The 19,076-nt window shown below is 35.8% G+C and overlaps 4 protein-coding genes and 1 pseudogene across 10 annotated transcripts in view; 3 read left to right on the plus strand and 2 right to left on the minus strand.

Annotated features, from left to right (window-relative positions):
* Window positions 1–873, plus strand: part of LOC104716882 — a 1,630-nt gene extending 757 nt beyond the window's left edge. Inside the window, exon 2 of the mRNA XM_010434345.2 lies at window positions 1–873. Within this exon, the coding sequence (XP_010432647.1) occupies window positions 1–549 (549 nt within the window). The 3' untranslated portion in view covers window positions 550–873.
* LOC104716883 (nuclear poly(A) polymerase 4) lies at window positions 2,315–7,695 on the minus strand. Of its 7 annotated transcripts, none has more exons than XM_010434351.2 (14): window positions 7,144–7,695; window positions 6,973–7,050; window positions 6,392–6,499; window positions 6,178–6,240; window positions 5,940–6,101; window positions 5,512–5,625; window positions 5,368–5,430; window positions 4,956–5,285; window positions 4,713–4,877; window positions 3,632–4,570; window positions 3,447–3,533; window positions 3,146–3,169; window positions 3,003–3,049; window positions 2,315–2,894 (listed from the first exon to the last, which is right to left on the minus strand). In XM_010434351.2, exons 1-14 carry the CDS (start codon window positions 7,276–7,278, stop codon window positions 2,879–2,881), a joined length of 2,331 nt encoding a protein of 776 aa, XP_010432653.1. In that variant the 5' UTR covers window positions 7,279–7,695; the 3' UTR covers window positions 2,315–2,878. The 7 variants fall into 7 exon arrangements, with proteins under 7 accessions (XP_010432653.1, XP_010432649.1, XP_010432650.1 ...); XM_010434347.2 differs by having other exon boundaries at window positions 2,315–2,883; window positions 2,973–3,049; XM_010434348.2 differs by having other exon boundaries at window positions 2,346–2,847; window positions 2,973–3,049.
* LOC104716884 (ATP-dependent 6-phosphofructokinase 6) lies at window positions 9,810–13,380 on the plus strand. Its single transcript, XM_010434353.2, has 13 exons — window positions 9,810–9,987; window positions 10,564–10,610; window positions 10,704–10,743; window positions 10,853–10,915; window positions 11,011–11,148; window positions 11,408–11,566; window positions 11,666–11,719; window positions 11,960–12,028; window positions 12,136–12,265; window positions 12,354–12,610; window positions 12,709–12,757; window positions 12,838–12,992; window positions 13,087–13,380. The coding sequence occupies exons 1-13, from the start codon at window positions 9,883–9,885 to the stop codon at window positions 13,207–13,209; spliced, it is 1,389 nt and encodes a 462-aa protein (XP_010432655.1). The 5' UTR covers window positions 9,810–9,882; the 3' UTR covers window positions 13,210–13,380.
* On the plus strand, window positions 15,208–16,627 carry LOC109126801 (annotated as a pseudogene).
* LOC104716886 (serine/threonine-protein kinase Aurora-1) lies at window positions 16,708–18,896 on the minus strand. Its single transcript, XM_010434354.1, has 9 exons — window positions 18,713–18,896; window positions 18,339–18,452; window positions 18,084–18,230; window positions 17,916–18,011; window positions 17,728–17,823; window positions 17,528–17,624; window positions 17,316–17,433; window positions 17,153–17,225; window positions 16,708–17,050 (listed from the first exon to the last, which is right to left on the minus strand). The coding sequence occupies exons 1-9, from the start codon at window positions 18,752–18,754 to the stop codon at window positions 16,949–16,951; spliced, it is 885 nt and encodes a 294-aa protein (XP_010432656.1). The 5' UTR covers window positions 18,755–18,896; the 3' UTR covers window positions 16,708–16,948.

The following is a 19,076-nucleotide window of genomic DNA, read 5'->3' on the forward strand; positions in this document are numbered from 1 at the left end:
ACGACGAAGAAGCTCTCGAGCCTGGCGAAGCTAATCCACTTCACCATCCAGAAGGTTTCAGACGCCTCACGTCACAAACTCCTAACCACCCTCGATCCACAGCTACTCGCGAAACGTGGCAAGATCCTACGCAAATCCTTAAACAACGCTGTTTCAACCTCCCACTCCCGTATCACTTGCCGTCAAGACGTCCGATCATCGTACATCTCCCCTGTCCCGATCCAGCTTGACTACGAGTTCAGCTGCAGCAGCACCCCGCCGAGACGTTCTTACGCCACCACCGTCACCAAAGGACGACGTAGCAACGGGTCTCACAACAAACCGCTCATCAACAAGCGCCAACGCCAAGCGTATATACGGTACAACACACTCCCCAAAGTTCGTGACTCCATCTGGGACCGACACGTGACGTCGGCCGTGTTTCCGGACGTAGCTAGCAGCACAGGTACGATGGAAAGCTGCCACGTGGACAGAGCTGCGGAGGAGTTTATACAGAGGTTCTATAGACAGCTGAGGTTGCAGAAGTGGATGATGGCTCAGGAGGTTTAATTCATCAGAGCGTTACTTTCCGTTTTACAAAATATCAAAAAATCATAGTATAATTAATTATTAATAGGTAACTTTCGTAGTCATGTTTTGATTTCTAATTTTTCCTTGGAGTAGTAGTATATATAAATTTCCTAGTTTTCAAGGTTTTTATTTTTCCTTTTGTGTAATCCATGATCATGTTTCGGATCTGCTTGGATAAATTTGTAGGATAATCAATCGTCAATATGAGTGAGGGGTGTATATTATATATATATACATATCTGTTTTATCATATGTTAATCATGAAAAAAATAGAAGTATATATGCAAGATTACTTGCCTCTAAGGCTCTAGAGCTCTAACTAATTAATTTATGACTATTAACTTTAGAAAAGTGACTGTCAAAAATTAATTAAAATTACTGGCTCAAAACACATGACCTAAATTGATTGACTTGACCCTGTTTTGGCAATCTAACGTATACGTGCGTGCGTTTGTATTCATATTATGTATATATATGCGTTGTTGTTGTTGTATATATACTAATAATATTATCTTTGTCGTTTAATATGCTCTGGCTGTTTATGAAACGACAAAATCTGAACGCCTATAATGCCTAATGTGTTTGAAACACATAACATAACCATAGTTATAATCTACTTATCAAATAAATTATACTTCGATTGCATTGGAAATACGGCAAAGATGGGATATAACATTTATTATATCTGGTAAGACCAATTGTAACTAGCTAGCTAGATTGGTAGTCGAACAAGTCAAAAGTTTCCGTAAAAGCTTTAATATATCCAGATATGTAGGCAAAGACGACGAAGTATAGTATCTCTCCACCAAATCCCACTACAAATTTAGAGGGTTTGGAACTTAGAACTCTAGCTTTTTGTCCTCTCATTAGAAGACACAAAGAAAGAAATTAAAATTAAGATAAAAAAAATAAAGACGTTGATGCGATTATTTAAGAATGAATTAATGATTCTTTTTTGTTTGTTAGTTAAATTACCTTATGATGCGATTATTTAAGAATAAATTTATGCATGCAGTATAGTATATATTTGGAATATCCAATAAAAATAATATTTTCTCTTTTGCACATCATGAGGCTTTCACAAGATTCTAACATATCAAAGGACGATGTAGCAACGTGAAGAATACTGTAATGATAGCACACCGTCACCAAAGGACGACGTAGCAACGTGAAGAATGACAGTATACTAACATATCATTGATATCAATGAGCTATCAACTATCATTGTTATGTATACACAAATCTGACAAAAGTAATGTGTGTAGTGATTTACTATGGAGAAGTTTCAATACAGAGCTAAATCCATGCGAGTGGTTTTACAGTTTTACTCTTATAATCTTTGGGCAAATGGTATTCTAGATAAGTCCACAAAACAAGACTTATCTCTCCACCATAAAAGTGTTTTGTCTTAAAAAAAACTCGAACCATTCGTGTGCCATCTAAGAGGTTGAAATTCCACAGAGCTAAATCCATGTAAGAGATTGAAATTCCATTGATCTGCAGATCAGACACATTTAAAGCTTCGATAGTTTCTTCTCTTGGTTCAACAACCAATTATTCCAATACAGCGATTGATTTTCTATCACGTATTTTATCTTTTAAATAAACCTTGTCTTGAGGCAACATTTAGCAATGGCCAATTCCACCAAAAAACATAGAGAACTATACGAGTCTTCTTCAGACGCAGATTACACGTTAGCCATTTCGTATTAGGTCAGAATCCTCTAATTTAAACGCCTTTCACTGTAAATTACTCACTTAATTGACAGCAGAACTTCAAAAAGAGAGACACGGAGGCATAGATCTTATATACATAAACCACAAAATAAAATAGAAAACACAACGATTCAAGTCAAAGTCCTCAAGAGGACCAGAGTCTGAAGCAGCCGAGTACAATTAAGAGAGAAAAAAAAAAGAGAAAAAATTTCCCCATCCCCACATTATATAAGTCACTTCCTTACTTCTAGTTGAGTGATGATCCCACCTCATGACGCATATTGGCCGTCCAAGCTCTCACTCAAAATACCACGACCAAACCAAAAACCATCCTTCTGCTTGTACCTTCTCTTCTCTCTTGATTTCTTTTTTACTAATATCTTTTCTTTTTTTTTTTGCTTTTTTTTCATATTTCTTTTAAACTTTTTTTGTTCTTTTTTTTCTTTTTCTTATTTCATATTAAATTCACTTACCAATAGGTTTCTGACTGTCGTCTGTCCACCGCTACAACTTGAGTTTATATTCCCGTTTCTTGATGAGTCTGGTTATCACGTCAATAGCCTAGAGGACGTTCACACAGTGGACTTTAAGCTTAACCTGCTTGTGCTCTAACAGTACCAATGAAACCAAAAAAAAAAACAACAACAATAGCATAAAGAAATCATGACTTTGCATAGCACACATGCCTTATCTGTGACTTCTGCAGAGATTCTGACCTAGCTCTGTCTTCTGGCTTCTCCATCCCGCTGACCAAAGAGTTTGACTAAGACAAAACAAGATTACGAGCAACAACATAAGTTAGTTGTATTTCTTACAAAACACAAGGAAAGAAAGAAAAGTCTATTCAATAAGTTTCAACCGGAGTTGCTTTGCAGTGCAGGACCTGCCAACCAATATATATACAGTAGTTAGGCGGTATGCAGCAGAAACCACACAAGGCAAGTGAAAACACAGCAGGAATATTGACCTCAGAGGTAGTACTGCTTTGGATATATGGACTACCATCTAAATTTCAAACTTAGCTCCATCCTATGTTTCTTGACACTATGGAACCAGTATGAGATTCAATGTAGTGTGCAGTTGATTTTTTTAACCACCTAGACGATTTTTTCAAAAGAAAAAAACTTATGCCAGCAACTGTAAAGTAGTAGCTTAATAACCTGAAGGTCTTCTGACATGCCACTTTGAGGGTACAGACTATCCTTTCCAACAAAAGGATCTGAATTCGCAGCAGGAAACCCGAAACCCTGTAAAAACCCATTATCAATATCGACATGATGAAGAAATTATTGCCAATTTTTTTAACAACTCACCAGAACCGACATACATTAAAAAAAACACTCACCTCATAATCATGGTTCTGCCCGCAGGATCTGCTCTGCTGAACACTATCAGCAATTTGTCCAGTTGTACTCGTCCCACTAAATATCTTTGATTCTCTCTCAACTTCATCGGCTACACCTCTCTTCCTATCAAGAAGACTTGGAAGAAGTTGAGAGTTGGTACCACTGATTGATACAGACTTCAACTCACTATCTAAATTTTCTTCCTGTACGCTTCCAAGTGCTACCATATCACTAGAGTCAGGTGTCACGCACTTTCCCAAAGGCTCAGCTGGATCAGAGCATTCTTGAACTAGAGCCGCACTATGTAGTTCCAAAACTTGCCCGCTGCCAGAGATGCACTCATTTCGGGCAAAGTTAGTTAGTTCAGTACTCTCAGTGTTCAAATTTTCAGCCTCTATTTCCTCACCAGGGGGCCTTCTAAGGTTGCAAATAGGAGGAGTACAACCAGTAGTGATAGCACTACTTTCAGGTGAGACTATGTCTAGACTCTGTGGACTAAGCGATGCACGCTTCTCAGGTTTCTCTGGCCTCGTATCCATCATTTCATTATCATTCTTTCTCTTAGCATTCCTCTCTACCACAGAGCCGGTATGAGAAACGGTGCCATCTTCACCAGATTTTCCACCCTGTTGATTTTGGTGCCTGGACTGCCGAGGCCTTCGATATCCATTTGGGAAAACAAAAGGTGGAAGCTGTCGTCTACGAACATGAGAAACGAACACATCCATCCCAGGTTTCCAGAACACATACATGTTTACTTCTTGTCTGAACTCATCGACCGTACCACGTATATCAAACTGTTGACATTCTTGACCACCAACTCCCTCTGCCCTCTGCAAACCCATGAAAAAGGCACAATGCAGAAACTGCCTAGCCGTGTCTACATACTCATTTGGTTGGGGATGACACATTAACATCCCATTAGTGTCTCTTTCTATCTGCATTATTGAATGAACAGAAACGAAATTGAAAACCATTTAATATGTTCTTTTATTTTCAACAAAAAGAAATATAAATAAAACACTGAAGAGACACCAGGTTTATTGCTGTAAAATCAAATAAACAGAGGAGGCTATAAACCTTTAAGGTCAGCTGTCTGAACCGCGATTCCACCCAACCCTTCCAAGCCAACAAATCTTCTGCCTCTGCAGCCACTATATCAACCTGAAGGTAGTTTTTATATGCCTCGAAAAACATATATTGTTCAAATAGAGAGCTCCAATGCTGTTTATTTAATTCGATCTCCTGCTTTAAAAGTCATGATTAAGTACAGGATCCTGAATGTATGGTTGAGAAAACAAGACAATTTTTTTGCTTTCTTACCTGCAAGATTGAGTTACCAAACTGGAACTGCTCTGTCATAACGCGAAGAGTGCTCTGAGAGACATTGTAACTAGAATTCATGCATGGGTAAGCTGGAGTTATTATTGGCATAAGGTGATAGCGGTCTCGATGATTTTTTCGAGGGTCCCAGACAGGAAATCCAAGCTCATCCTCTTCTATTGCACAAAGCATGACTGGGTTCGGCCACCGCCATTGAGTATATACTCTGAAAAAACGAGAAACTAGCATACTAGGAATTGCATTTGGATAGAGCTGGCACACACGAGCAACCAAAAGTGCCCAGTTTACACCGCCAAGAAATCCAGTCACCTGCCCAATATGAGAAACATGAAAAGAGCTCTGACATGGAAAATTTTCAATAACTACAATATGTGGGAAGTTAAGATCTTACATTTGAATATACGCCACGCTTTTTAGCCCAGTACTTCAGGCATCTTAATGTTGTCCGGAAGTGCTACAATTGCACAAATGATAAGAGAATGCAACCAAAGTTCATTAATAAGTTAACATAATGACTGGCCTACTGCAAGTGTACCTCAAAATTTGGAACGAGTTTAAGAATCTGATCAGCAACTCTACAACCATTAAGACTTCGAACGGTTGGCTCATCAACATCACACAGCACAGTCGAGCTGGAGATATCCAGATCCTGTTGATAAATCAAATCCACGAAAAACAAGAGTTTCGATTCAGCAAGAAATGGTAAACTACCATGGCCGCTCATGTGAGTAAACCAAAAATAGGCCACAAACGTATCAGCTCTATCTCAAGCCAGAAAAAAGTAAAACAAATTTCTCGATATATAAGTCATGGAGGAATAGTAGTCCACTATCTGCTGCCATCAACATGCAAACAAGCCCAACAATGTAATATATAGTGAACAAGATATTATAAAGTTATGATTCACACCCCTACAGCAGAGCAAAAACAGAAAAACATAGATTAAATTTACAGATAAATTACCTGTGGCACAACTAAAAGTGATATGCTAGCATAGAGTAGATCAATCGGTATTCCTTGAAACTTAAATTTCATGACTGGAACGTGGGCGTCAGGAACAGGATGAAGCTCAGTCACTTCTTCCATCTCAGCCAATATGTCATGCAAGATGATGAAGAAATCCTCCTGTAAAAGTGAGCGTTAAGAACTAAGAAAAACAAAAAAAAAATTTGAATCAATAAAGGTAAATAGCAAGAGTCACCTCCCGATTAACATAAGATGGCCCAACGCACAGAGTATCAATGTCAGCCCCGGGCCCATGTACCTGCAAGTGAACAAATTGTAGTTTGTTCAGCCTCACAGACTAGGATTGCATTCAGAGACCAAAAACAGAATCAAGAGTAAACCATAATTACAGATCCAAAAGTACTATAGCATCTTAGCTTGAAGATAAAAGCAAGGCATGTAGCACTTACGCCAAGCCGGTAGGATCCAAAGGTGAAAATAACAGCATTTGCATCCTCTACCATCTGGTCTGTATATCCTCTTTGCTGCGTTAACTGTTTCACCCAGTGCTTTACAATCTAAAAACAAGTGTGAGTAGAAAAATGTGAGAGGAAGGAACAAAAAGCATAATGAACAGCATGTGAATAAAACTTAAAAGTTAAAAACAATCTAAGACCAAGCTTATTTCATATTGAACTATGAAGTAACCTAACCCCAATACCCACAACCAGATCATACACGAGTAGGGCGCAATACAGTGAAGCCAAAACGACAATTTCTTTTTTAAAAAAAAACAAAATTTTCAATAGACAATTGTTGTTTATTACATATTGAACTATGAAGTAAGCTAACCCCAATACCCACAACCAGATCATACACGAGTAAGACGCAATACAGTGAAGCCGAAACGACAATTTCTTTAAGAAAAAACAAATTTTCAATAGACAATTGTTGTTAATGTCGAAAACCCAACTAGTACAACTATGAAAGAAGAAGGCTTTCATATGTAAATACAGAGCAAACAATCAACACGAGAAAGAGAGTAAGTAACCTGATCAATGCGCGCCAGAACTTCCTCTCTACGCATGGTATCCTCCTCGCTCTCATAGAGTCCCTCGTCAACCAAGTACTATTAGGTAGCCAGAAACGTAAACATGGAATCCTTAAAAACAGTCGAATAATATCAACGGTGAAAGAAAAAGAAAAAAAACAAAGCTTTTACCTTCTCCAGCTCGACATTACGCTTGATATCCGTAGAGGAAGGCCCAGCAAGCGAGAGCGGTTTCGTAATTCCATAGCTTTTAGGAGAATTAAGAGGCGGCAACGAACCACCTAAACTTTGAGTACCCACCATCATACCACGATTGACAAATCCTAGGCGATCCAAGCCAAAGAGCAGCACGAATACATCTCGCTTCACACGCTATAATTCGATGGAGATCGGATCAGACGCCTCTCCTCGGTGAAGATGAAATCGAAACCTAACCAGGGAAGAAGAGCGAGTAGATTACGGGGAAATTGCAGAAGGAGAAGGAAACCAATAAAAAAAAAAAAAAAGAGGAAATCGGAAACCCTAAATCGATGGAAGGGGAAAGGAGACTACGGGTGTCAAAAAAAAGTCAAAGAAGAAGAAGAATCTGAAAGCGGGTTATATAAATCGATGGACTAGGGAACAGAGAGAAGGAAAAAAGAGAGAGAGAGAGAGAGAGAGAGAGAGAGAGAGAGATGGATCGAGAAGAAGAAGGGGAGCATGAGGGAGGAAGATGAAGAGAGAGAGAGACAAAGGTTGGGGAAGATATATAAATTAGTAGCTACAATACAAATACAAGGCGATTCCATTTATAAATAATTTTAATTTTTAAAAAATATATTGAGATTATTAGTGGAGAGGTTTCTCGCTAATTAATGTTTGTATGATTATTTTACGGAGGAAGCCGAGAAATCAGTCTCCGTTCAAAATCAATAGTAGTACATCATTTGGAAAAAAAAAAAAGGCTTTACTAATGTTAATTTAGATTTTTTAAGGTTAGAGATTTTTATGGGGTTAGTGGAGTTATTATTGTTTAGTACTGTAGTTCTTGATTTTTTTTGAAAAATTCAAAAAACAGAAAAAAAAAATCATGCGTAATTAGATAACTGATTATAAAATTAAATTTCACAAATTCCGAAGTGATTTTTTCAAAATAAATTATGTTTATACTTTGAGTGAAAACTTTGGTAGTTTGAATATAAATTAATGAAATTCATGAAAATTTCTATTTTTTCACTTAAAATAATTTATAAATCTATATAAAACGAGTCTCAAAAGTTATTATAATTATATTTTAATAATTTGTTGGAAGCCAACAATTAACACATTAATGTAAATTAAGAGAAACGTAATGTCAAATTTGCTTTTTACCATTCGGTGTAAATGTAAAGCATGCAAAACGTAATGCCAAATTTGCTTTCCAACATTCAATGTAAATGTAAAAAACATGCAAAACGTAACGCCAATTTTGCTTTACAACAATCAGTATAAATGTAAAAACATGCAATACGTAACGCCAATTTTACTTTCCAACAATCGATGTAAATGTAAAGCATGCAAGATGTAACGTCAATTTTGTGTGTTCAATCAAATCGATATATCCGTTATTTTAACTTATTTGTTATTAGATTAACCTTTTATATAGTGATTGTTCAATTCAAAACTTCTACTTATATGAGTTTGATTAAATTTATGAGTAGAAGTTAGATATGTTTTTTTTAATATATATGAGATATAATATTTGAATAATTCTCATTGTGACATATAGTTTTGTTTTTAAACTAGTGATGTGATTGAATGTCAATTCCATATCGGTTCAACATTTTGGTGCCCATCTATTTATTTTATTAGTTGAGAATCTTGAGATTTATATATCCAAACCCAAAATCATAACATTCATTAGCTTAATAAGTTATATACTTATATGGGTTACCAATATATAAATTAAATAAAATATTTTCTTTTTAAAATGTAACATAAAATTATAAAGCCAACTCAAATTTTCATAGTAATAAATTAAAAAATAAAATACATGTGTATTAAAATAGAAAAAGCAACCTACAATCCTAAAACCATTAAAAATATAGTTTAAAAAGCTCTTAACTCTTCTTTATATGCATTTCTTTGACTTTGTTTTCCATTTTATTGTTTACAAATGATGATTTGAAAAAAAATATTAACAATATTATACTAAATAACAATAATAACTAGCATTAAAAAATACTAATATATAGTAGTACATAAAACAGAAAATAATCATAACATATATTTCAGATATCTTACATATTTGTAATTTTATACTATTTATTGATTAATCTATGGATAATCCTATAATCTTAGTGGGTTAACCTATTAAACCCACAATTCGTCAAATCCAATGTACTATCTCACCAAAACCCATTTTAAAAACACAATCCAAACCCGGTAAAATCTTGGACAAACTGAGTATTTATTTACCCATTTTGACAATCCTGCAATACATTAGCTTACCATTTTTTTAACAAAATAATTGGTAAATGCTAATATTTCAACATACATGATCTTTCTCTTTGCCATGTACAATATATTACTCTGATTTTTAGATATACTTAGTATAGAAAAATATATAAATATATGTGATCTTTCTCCTTTGCCTTGTAGATTTCTTTTATTTTTTGAAACTGGATAATTACAAACTTTAATAAAAATAAAATAATTTACATCTGAAAACCAGAAAGTGACAATTGGAAAAAACCAGCCGTCGTTTTCCGCTGGTATTGCGGTAATGTCCGATAAAAGATTGGAAACGACGTCGCTTTCTAGTTTCTTAGAAAAAAACCCCTTTTGTTCTCTTCTAACTTCTATACCACTCTGACCTCTGAGAATTAAAAAAAAATACACACATTGCAATACGCTTCAAAGAAAAACAGAAGAAGAAGAAGAAGGTCTTCGATGGCTTCCAATGGCGTCGATGAGCAGATTAAGTTGGTGGAAGGACCTGCTGGTTATGTGCTCGAAGATGTTCCTCACTTGAGCGATTACATTCACGATCTCCCGGTATTACTACTTCCTTTCTCTATCTCGATACGATTCCACTGATTTTTTTCTTTTCTTTTCAATTCGTCATCTTCCTGGATCGTTTGTTATACCCGACTTAAGAATTTGGTATTGTCTCGCCGATTTGGTCCGTGTATATAGGCATATAGCAAATGCAAAATGTTGTTAGTTTTGTGGAATTGAATCTTTATCCCTATTTTTTTAGTAGTCTCCGGTTGTTTCGGGTTATTGTAATTTGGGATTTAGATGAGATCCGGTCGCTATCATGGAGATTTACATATGAATATTTATTTATATTCTCACAGTGCAATACAAATGTTAAATCAATGTGAACGTGGTTATGGATTGGTGCACATGTGATATGCCTACTCGTAGTTGAATATGTTTGACTAGATCTATTGATACACTATCTGTAGTGAAACCTAAGGATACATCATTTATATATAGAATAATGGAACGACTGAGAATTAGAATTATGATTGTATAATTAGTCCATTTCATATTCTGTTTTATTTTTCATTTCTTTGTAAATCACTTTTGCTCATTTCTTTTTTTATGTTCTTGGTGGTTTTACAGACGTATCCAAACCCGTTGCAATCGAATCCTGCTTATTCAGTAGTTAGGTGAGTTGAGCTGATTGTACTTGTGAACTTGATTGATTGTTAGAGATGATGATGGTCAGTTAATTGGGTTCATCTTCTGTGATTTTTTTTCAGGCAGTATTTTGTTGATGAGGATGATACAGTCCAGGAAAAGGTGAAAACTCACCGCTGCGTTTTGGCCTTTTGTTCTCTGTGTAAGTGATTTATGTGATATGTTGTTAGCAGCATGTTGCTAATTTTTTTCTTTTTCGTGTCATTTATAGATTGTTGTTCACAAGGATTCTCCTAGAGGGACACACTTTAGACGTGCAGGACCTCGCCAAAAGGTATTTTCCCCTCGTCCATGAGTTTCCTGTGCTATGCAGCTTCCTCATCTTACGATGTAAAAACTGGTAATGTATGGTTTTAATATTGTGTTTAGGTGTATTTCAAGCCAGCTGATGTGCGTGCCTGTATTGTTACATGTGGTGGCCTATGCCCCGGGCTTAATACAGTAATCAGGGAGATCGTGTGTGGTCTTCATTTTATGTATGGTGTTACAGAAGTGATTGGTGTGGATGTGAGTTCAATTTCTGCTTTTCGACGGTATTTTCTGGGGATGAGAATCTCATTGTGTCACAAACTTGTAGACCGAATACTTTGTTCTGTAACTGCTATTGCATAGTGTAATAGATAGAGCTATGTCAGTTTTAATTTACATATGTAGACTATATAACCTCTAGTAACTGGTGCACATCAAAACGGAAAGCAAATTATAGTTTGGCTATTATTGGTTGAGTAGAATTTTTTTTTGGCTCATCTGGTTTTCGATACTGCAGTGCGGGTTTCGTGGGTTCTATTCCAAAAATACTGTTGCACTAACACCGAAGACAGTGAGTGACATCCACAAGCGCGGGGGAACCATACTAGGAACATCCCGAGGGGGACATGATACATCAAAGATTGTCGACAACATACAAGATCGTGAAATAAATCAGGTATTCGACAATAATTTTGTTTAGTTATTTCAGTTTGTTTGTGTGCTATGGAGAGCAGTTCTAGTAATAACAGTGAGTTGCTTTATTTGTGATATATAGGTTTACATTATTGGAGGTGATGGAACCCAAAAAGGAGCAAGTGCAATATATAAGGTTAGTGAAATGTTGTGTATTATTGTTGGATAGTACCTATGTAAATCATTTTATGAAGAGAACTGTCTAATTAAATTCCATGGAAGACATTCTACCCTCATTAAAATGAATGTTTGTCTGCTAGAAAGATAAAGAGGCTTTCTAATAACTGGACTGATAAAGCAGTGATGTTCGTGTACCTATTAACATCGAAATGACTTTTAAGTTGGGTGAAGCAGTTGTTTTTGACTGATTCTGCAGGAAATTAGGCGTCGTGGACTTAAAGTTGCAGTTGCAGGAATACCAAAAACCATTGATAACGACATTCCAGTAAGTCCAAGATTTTCATAATTGTAGTTTGCACTCTCAACCTTTAACCTCTTCTCCCATTCTGGCTAGTTCGCAAGTAGCTTGATTTGATAGTATCTCTGATTCAGGTCATTGACAAATCCTTTGGATTTGATAGTGCGGTTGAGGAGGCTCAACGTGCTATTAATGCAGCGCATGTTGAAGCGACCAGTGTGGAAAATGGTATCGGACTTGTCAAGCTAATGGGTCGCTACAGTGGTAAGTTCACAGAAGAGGTATACTAAAAGTAGACCACAAAAGTGTTTTTCCCAACTCTTTTATCTAATCTATGGCTTCTACACTGCAGGGTTCATTGCAATGTATGCTACTCTGGCTAGTCGAGATGTCGACTGCTGTCTGATTCCCGAGTCACCTTTTTATCTTGAAGGCAAAGGAGGGCTTTATGAGTTCATTGCAAAACGGCTCAGAGAAAATGGCCACATGGTTATAGTGGTTGCTGAAGGTGCAGGGCAGGATCTTGTTGCAGAGAGCGTTGAACAGCAAGATGCTTCAGGAAACAAGCTCCTTAAAGATGTAGGACTATGGATGAGTCTTAAAATCAAGGTATCTATATTGAAATTTCAGTCTTATATTCATCTAGAAGACGCGAAAATTCTGTGGGTTTATTACCCTTATTTTCCTTTTCTGCCTTTTTGTAACAGGAGCACTTTGCGAAGCAGAGTGTGTTGGACATTACTCTCAAATACATTGGTACGTTCGCCTCTTCAAATTCAACTCAAGCTACTATATTAGTTCATGAAATACGAATAATAATTCAAACCATTTTTCAGATCCGACGTATATGATCCGAGCTATTCCAGCCAATGCTTCCGACAACGTCTACTCAACTCTCCTCGCCCAAAGCGCAGTCCATGGTGCAATGGCTGGCTATACCGGCTTTGTCTCTGGTCTTGTTAATGGAAGGCATACATACATTCCCTTTAACGTTAGTTTCTCTTTGCCTAAATATCTATCCATGTCATTAGATCACCAACTTCTCATTTTTTTTAATCCTTGATTATTTTCTTTTCTCTGGGCAGCGAATAACGGAGAAGCAAAACAAAGTTGTGATTACAGACAGAATGTGGGCGCGGATGCTGTCGTCGACGAACCAGCCTAGCTTCATGAACCCTCCTAAAGGAACCACCGTGGTGTCTAACTAATGTTTGTCGAAACTTCATTTCTTCATTTGTAATTTTGACCCCAGCGAGGTTTGGATCATATATGTAAGACGGTATTATTTCTCGTGAACTTTTTTTTTCGTTGAAGATACAAAGTTGTTGTGAAGTTATGCTATTGAGAAGAGAGAAACCGAGAGTTTATGTTTGTCGTTACTACCCTTTTCATAAAACTAGACCAACAACAACTACATTCATGCTTCACTTTTCCTTTCTATATAAAAACACAAGATGGAATCGGTTGATTCAATAAACTACTAGTTATATAAGACACTTTTTAATATAAATATAAATAAGATACTTCACAAAAATATTATTTAAGTTTTGATATTATCGTTTATTAATATTTGTTTATTTATAAAAAAAAACTCTAAAAGTATCTCCAAATGAGTCAATATATGATATAAAAATTTCCAATTTTTCTTTTATATTAGAGATTAGTTTTACATCAATGTATTTCTCTATTTTTTCCTATAAAAAATATTCCAAATAGATACTCCGACTTTCTCATACTGTCTTGTCAAGTTCGTCACCTATAAAAACAAAAACAAAAAAAAACATATAAACACAAAAACAAAAAAAACAGTTCTTAACTTTTTAAATCTGACTTTTGTGAGGGTTTATGATTCTCAGTGTTCAAACTTAAGAACCCGCACTCACAAGTGAATGATTGCTTCCACAAAAAGGAATTTCAGGGATTAAATGCAACACATACTCGTTCTTGTGTGGCTTCTTGTGTATCACAAACCACTCTGGGTCAAGGAAAGAGATAGAACGTAGTATACAGACGTATATCACATGCCCCTAGTGATAGATACACAGACCTTGCTTTGTAGATTTTTCTCGATTTGATGTAAGTATGAAGATGTTTAGATAATCTTGGGGCTATAGGATGATTGGATGCAAAACTCCACGATTTCTTGTGGAAGATTCTTTCTCTCTTCTTGAGATCAAAACTCAAACTCATTGTTGTGAGTTTGAATGCAAAGAATAAAGCAAAGAAAAGGAACTCGAAATGAGATTTGAGTGATTGATCGAGAGATGAAGGACGATGATGAGTCGTGATAGAGAGATGAAGGAAATGACAATGATGATGACTGAGAATGGAAGAGAGATGATAGAGAGAGAGATGAAGGACGATAAGATTGATTTATCTATTTCCGATTTATAATTCCCGCTTCTGGGTTAAATTGATCGTGTTCATGATTTGTACACTATTCATGAGGGCAATATCTCATCTATAAATAATAATACTATATTTATAAATAAAATATGGTAGGATGGAAACTATATATTAAGAACTCACGTTATACTAGTAGGTACAAGGCATTCCATTTATAAATTATTAAAATTTTAAAATATTGAGATTATTATTACTACTATCAGATTAGTGGAGAGGTTTTTCGCTAATTAATGTTCGTATGATTATTTCACGGAGGAAGCCGAGAAGTCAGTCTCCGTTCAAAATTAATAGTATTTAATCATTTGGGGGCAAAAAGCTTAATTAATTTTTATTCAGATATTTTAGGTTAGAGATTTTAATGGGCTTAGTGGAGTTATTATTGGTTAGTACTGTAGTTCTTAATCTTTTTGAAAATTCAACAAACAAAAAAATCATGTGTTTATTCTAAAATAAATAATGTTTAAACTTTGAGTGAAAATTTTGGTAGTTTGAATTTGAATCTCAAAAAAACTAATGAAGATTTTCTAAATCATAGATTAATTCATGAAAATTTCTGTTTTTTTTTACTAAAACTTATTTAAAATTTATGAATCAATAAAAAGTAAATTTCAAAAATTATTATAATTATATTTAATGATTTGTTGAAGCCGAAAGTATAATATGTCTTCATAGATTCTACGCATACATTCTCCATCTACCTTTATGCAGCTCGTAAAGCCCATATGTCTTCATAGATTCTACGCATACATTCCCATCGTAACGTCAAATTTGCTTTCTAACATTCGGTGTAAATGTAAACCATGCAAAGCGCCACGCTAAATTTGTTTTTCAACAATCGGTATAAAGGATGCAACGTAATGCCAATTTTGCTTTCCAAGAATCAAAATCATGCAAAATGTAACGTCCAAATTTGTTTGCTTAGTCTAATCGTTACTTTGACTTATTTGTTATTAGAATAATAATTTTTACATATTGATTGTTCATTTCAAAACTTATACTCATATGAGTTTTCTTAAATATATACATATATTTGATTATTTGACATGTTTTACTGTTTTTTTTCTAGTTGACAATGTTTTAATTTTACACTTTCTAGTTTAATTTTTAAATTAATAAGTGGTTTTGGAAGAGATGCCGCTCTTTCCTTACTTCAGCGGAGCTTTACCAACCCCGAAACCTCTTATGCCGCACAGAGAATATTCTCTACGTGTGCTTACGATTCTTTAACGTTTCTAACCACCCACTACATATGTTTACTCTTTGCCGGGGACCAAAGAGCTCGAGGAACGTTTTGGTCCCAATTTTATCTACCGATTCTCTTCCCGAGCACTTGCCAGATGTTGCACTGGTTGGTTCTAATATTTATGTCATTGTCGGCTCAAAAAAGAACAATGCATCTTCTAGCGTTATGGTCATGGACTGTCGCTCTCACACATGGCGTGAGGCTGTGAGGCTGTAAGCATGCGTGCTGTCGTGCTGAACGTGTGGACCCATCTGCTTGCGTTCTTGATGGAAAAATATATGTAGCAGGAGGCTGCACAGATCTTGATGCAACTATCTGGATGGAGGTATTCGATCCAAAGACTCAAACTTGGGAGTTTGTGTCTAGTACTGGCGAGGAAGTATGTAGGGAATTTTCTAGTTGCGAAAGTATAGGTTATGATGGGAATGTATGGGTAGAATCTATGAAGACATATGGGCTTTACGAGCTGCATAAAGGTAGATGGAGAAAAATGACAATCATCGATGACTAACCTATACTTTGGTATGACTATCATCTCAATGTGTGATCGACAATATTCTTTATCGTTCTAGGAGCTGGATAATCCAATAGATTAACGTTCAAATTTGTTTGCTTAGTCTAATCGTTACATCTGTTACTTTGACTTATTTGTTATTAATAATTTTCATATATTGATTGTTCATTTCAAAACTTCTACTCATATGAGTTTTCTTAAATATATACATATATTTGGCATTCTTAGTTATTGTGTTACTACTACTAAATGCGTAAATTATGGTGGAAAAATTGCTGTTTTCTGGCGGGAGAAGTTGTACGTTAACCAGCGTTATCAGAAAACAAATATTTGGTGTGCGGAGATTACGATTGAAAGACGCGAAAAAGGAGAGATTTGGGGGACTCCTGAGTGGTTTGACGTTGTGTTTACAACCAATGAGGAACGTGTTAATTTAACGCATGTTTTTGCTGCTACTCTTTGATTGATCATCGTTTTATTTTCTTTATTTGTAATGGATTGTTTATTTTGCTATATCACAAAGCTTGCTTGAGATTAGACAAGTAAGAAAACACTTTGTAGAGTTTCCTGCTCCCGTTAATGACATAGAACATACTACATAATACAGAACTACAGATACTTGAGATTTTTCTTGGGATACAATTTATTCAAAACATGAATGAGCAAAAAGATAAAAATAATAAAGAAGATTCATACACCTACACAATGGTGTTCTTGTCTTTCTAGATAACAGTTTGGCTGGAGACTGCCAAGAACAGTTAGAACTGAAAGCGTTTTGTTTTTTTTAACCTCTGTAGATACCAGAAGGATCAGCGTTTTGCACAATCCATGGATGCTCCAGAAGCTTGTGCAATGGCAGACGTTGTGAAGACTCCTTGACAAGCATCTATATATATTATACAATAAGGAAATACGTGAGACTTGAGATTCAATAACTACTACTACTTCCACCAAAGTGTATGTGTTAGGTTGAAGGTATTAGAAAAACCTGGCTAATTAGATCCTTTGCAGATCCAGAGACAATTGGTTTGGGAGGGAACTTGAGATCCACTTGCACAATCCTGTTAGAGAGTATATGTATCATCAGACAAACCCACAAGAAACAGACTAGTAATTGTAGATTTCATATGCAGCTAATTTATTTTTTGAACCTTCTGTATGTGTCTGAGTGCTCCATGGCTTCGAAAGGAGGCACACCATAAAGAAACTCGTAACAGAGAATCCCAAGGCTCCAGATATCTACGCTAGCATCATGTTCTACGCTTTCGACTGTAAGAAAACCAAAAGATCACTGTTAATAAAAAAGAATTTAGATGAGCACACCAGAACTAACTTTCATTCATTTCAAGTGTTCCAACTTTACCCATCTCAGGAGGAAGGTAATCTAGCGTGCCACACATTGTCCTTCTGCGGTTAAATGTGTGTACTGACCAACCAAAGTCTGCAATCTTGAGCTCACCCTGATAGTTAAATAATCCATGAATGTTAATACTAGCTTAGTTTCACAATCAAATGGATAGGTGTTACTTACTACAAGGAAAAAAGGTTAAAAGCTTATATCACCTGTGCACCAATTAACAGATTTTCAGGTTTAATATCTCTGTGTATCACATGCTTGCCATGGCAGTAGATGAGGGCTCTCGCCAATGACGCAACATACTGACACAATGAACACATAAGGATATCAGTTTTTCAACAACAAATTAGTTCGAGAGGTAAAAACAAAAAAAAAGGTAGAAGGAAGGACTAACAGTTGCAGCACGTCTCTCGCTAAAGAATTTGCATCTCTGGAGTTCTTTGTAGAGCTCACCCCTAGCAGCGTACTCAAGTATCAAGTAAACTCGTTTCTGCAACAATTGAAGAAGTTTGATAAAAAATCATTGAATAGAAAAGGAGAAAACAAAACATTTGTGACATACTTGATCATAGAAGTAACCGTAGAGCCTGAGTATATTGGGGTGGCGAAGATGAGACTGAATCTCGACTTCTCTTCTGAGCTGATGTTCAACTTGAGATTGTTGAAGCTGGCTCTTGAAAAGAACCTTAAGAGCCACAATGTGATTGCTCTGTTTCATATATATAAAAGCATATATTATATGATATATACATCAGAAAGAACATAAAACCACAGATTATATAATAGATTGTTTTGTTTTGTTTATATATATACTGACCCGTTTTTCTCTGGCGAGATAGACGTGACCGAACTTTCCACGACCAAGAGGTTTACCGATGTCGAAATCGCTTAAATCCCATCTCTTTTGTGAAGCAGCAGCATCTGAAGCCTCCTGATAAAACAAATTGAATTCAGAAAACCAATTGAAGAAATTCACGGAATTCTCAAAAACCCTAATCGTGCGTGCAACACAGAAGAGGAGGAATAAACATTTATCGCTCAATTAATCAAACCTAAACCCAAAGACGAATCGAATGAAACGGAACAAATATTTTGATTGAGAAACCCCCAAAAAAAAAGGATTAGCTTCCAAAATCCCTAAAAAAAAACACTTGACGAAGGAAGCATCAGGTAATTGAATCGCGAAAGTACCTTCTCTTGCTGTTGTTGTTGTGTCTCCGAAGGGATCGCCATTGGAAGAAGAGATCAATCCCTAGAGAGAGGGAAAGAGAGAGAGAGAGAGAGGCCAAACAAATCAGAGACAGTTTTCAAATACAATTTGTTCCAGAGAATATCCAAATCGAATTGAAAAAAATAAGGTGGAGCGGGGGGGGCTTTAAATTAATTAAATAAACTAAAGAGGCAGTTTTCAAATACTATATAAAAAATAAAAATAAAAAGGAAGAAAAAAGTAATAACGGTCGAATTTTTATTTGGTGTTTGCCACTTGCTACTTTGCCAGGGTGTCTCTGTGGATCGGACCAATCATAAATTAAATTTTACCTTAACCGTGTAT

This window comes from Camelina sativa, chromosome 10 (assembly GCF_000633955.1).
Source record: "Camelina sativa cultivar DH55 chromosome 10, Cs, whole genome shotgun sequence".
Taxonomy (NCBI): domain Eukaryota; kingdom Viridiplantae; phylum Streptophyta; class Magnoliopsida; order Brassicales; family Brassicaceae; genus Camelina; species Camelina sativa.

Coding starts and splice junctions, on each gene's coding strand:
- LOC104716886 (XM_010434354.1), bottom strand. CDS start 18,754: ATGGCGATCCCTTCGGAGACACAACAACAACAGCAAGAGAAG. Junction 18,231..18,338: donor ATCTCGCCAGAGAAAAACGG/GTCAGTATATAT, acceptor TATATGAAACAG/AGCAATCACATTGTGGCTCT. Junction 17,625..17,727: donor ATCTGTTAATTGGTGCACAG/GTGATATAAGCT, acceptor TTTAACTATCAG/GGTGAGCTCAAGATTGCAGA.
- LOC104716884 (XM_010434353.2), top strand. CDS start 9,883: ATGGCTTCCAATGGCGTCGATGAGCAGATTAAGTTGGTGGAAGGACCT. Junction 11,149..11,407: donor CAGAAGTGATTGGTGTGGAT/GTGAGTTCAATT, acceptor TCGATACTGCAG/TGCGGGTTTCGTGGGTTCTA. Junction 12,611..12,708: donor GGATGAGTCTTAAAATCAAG/GTATCTATATTG, acceptor TTTTTGTAACAG/GAGCACTTTGCGAAGCAGAG.
- LOC104716883 (XM_010434347.2), bottom strand. CDS start 7,278: ATGATGGTGGGTACTCAAAGTTTAGGTGGTTCGTTGCCGCCTCTTAAT. Junction 6,102..6,177: donor CATCTTATGTTAATCGGGAG/GTGACTCTTGCT, acceptor TCACTTTTACAG/GAGGATTTCTTCATCATCTT. Junction 3,534..3,631: donor GGCAGAACCATGATTATGAG/GTGAGTGTTTTT, acceptor GGGTTTTTACAG/GGTTTCGGGTTTCCTGCTGC.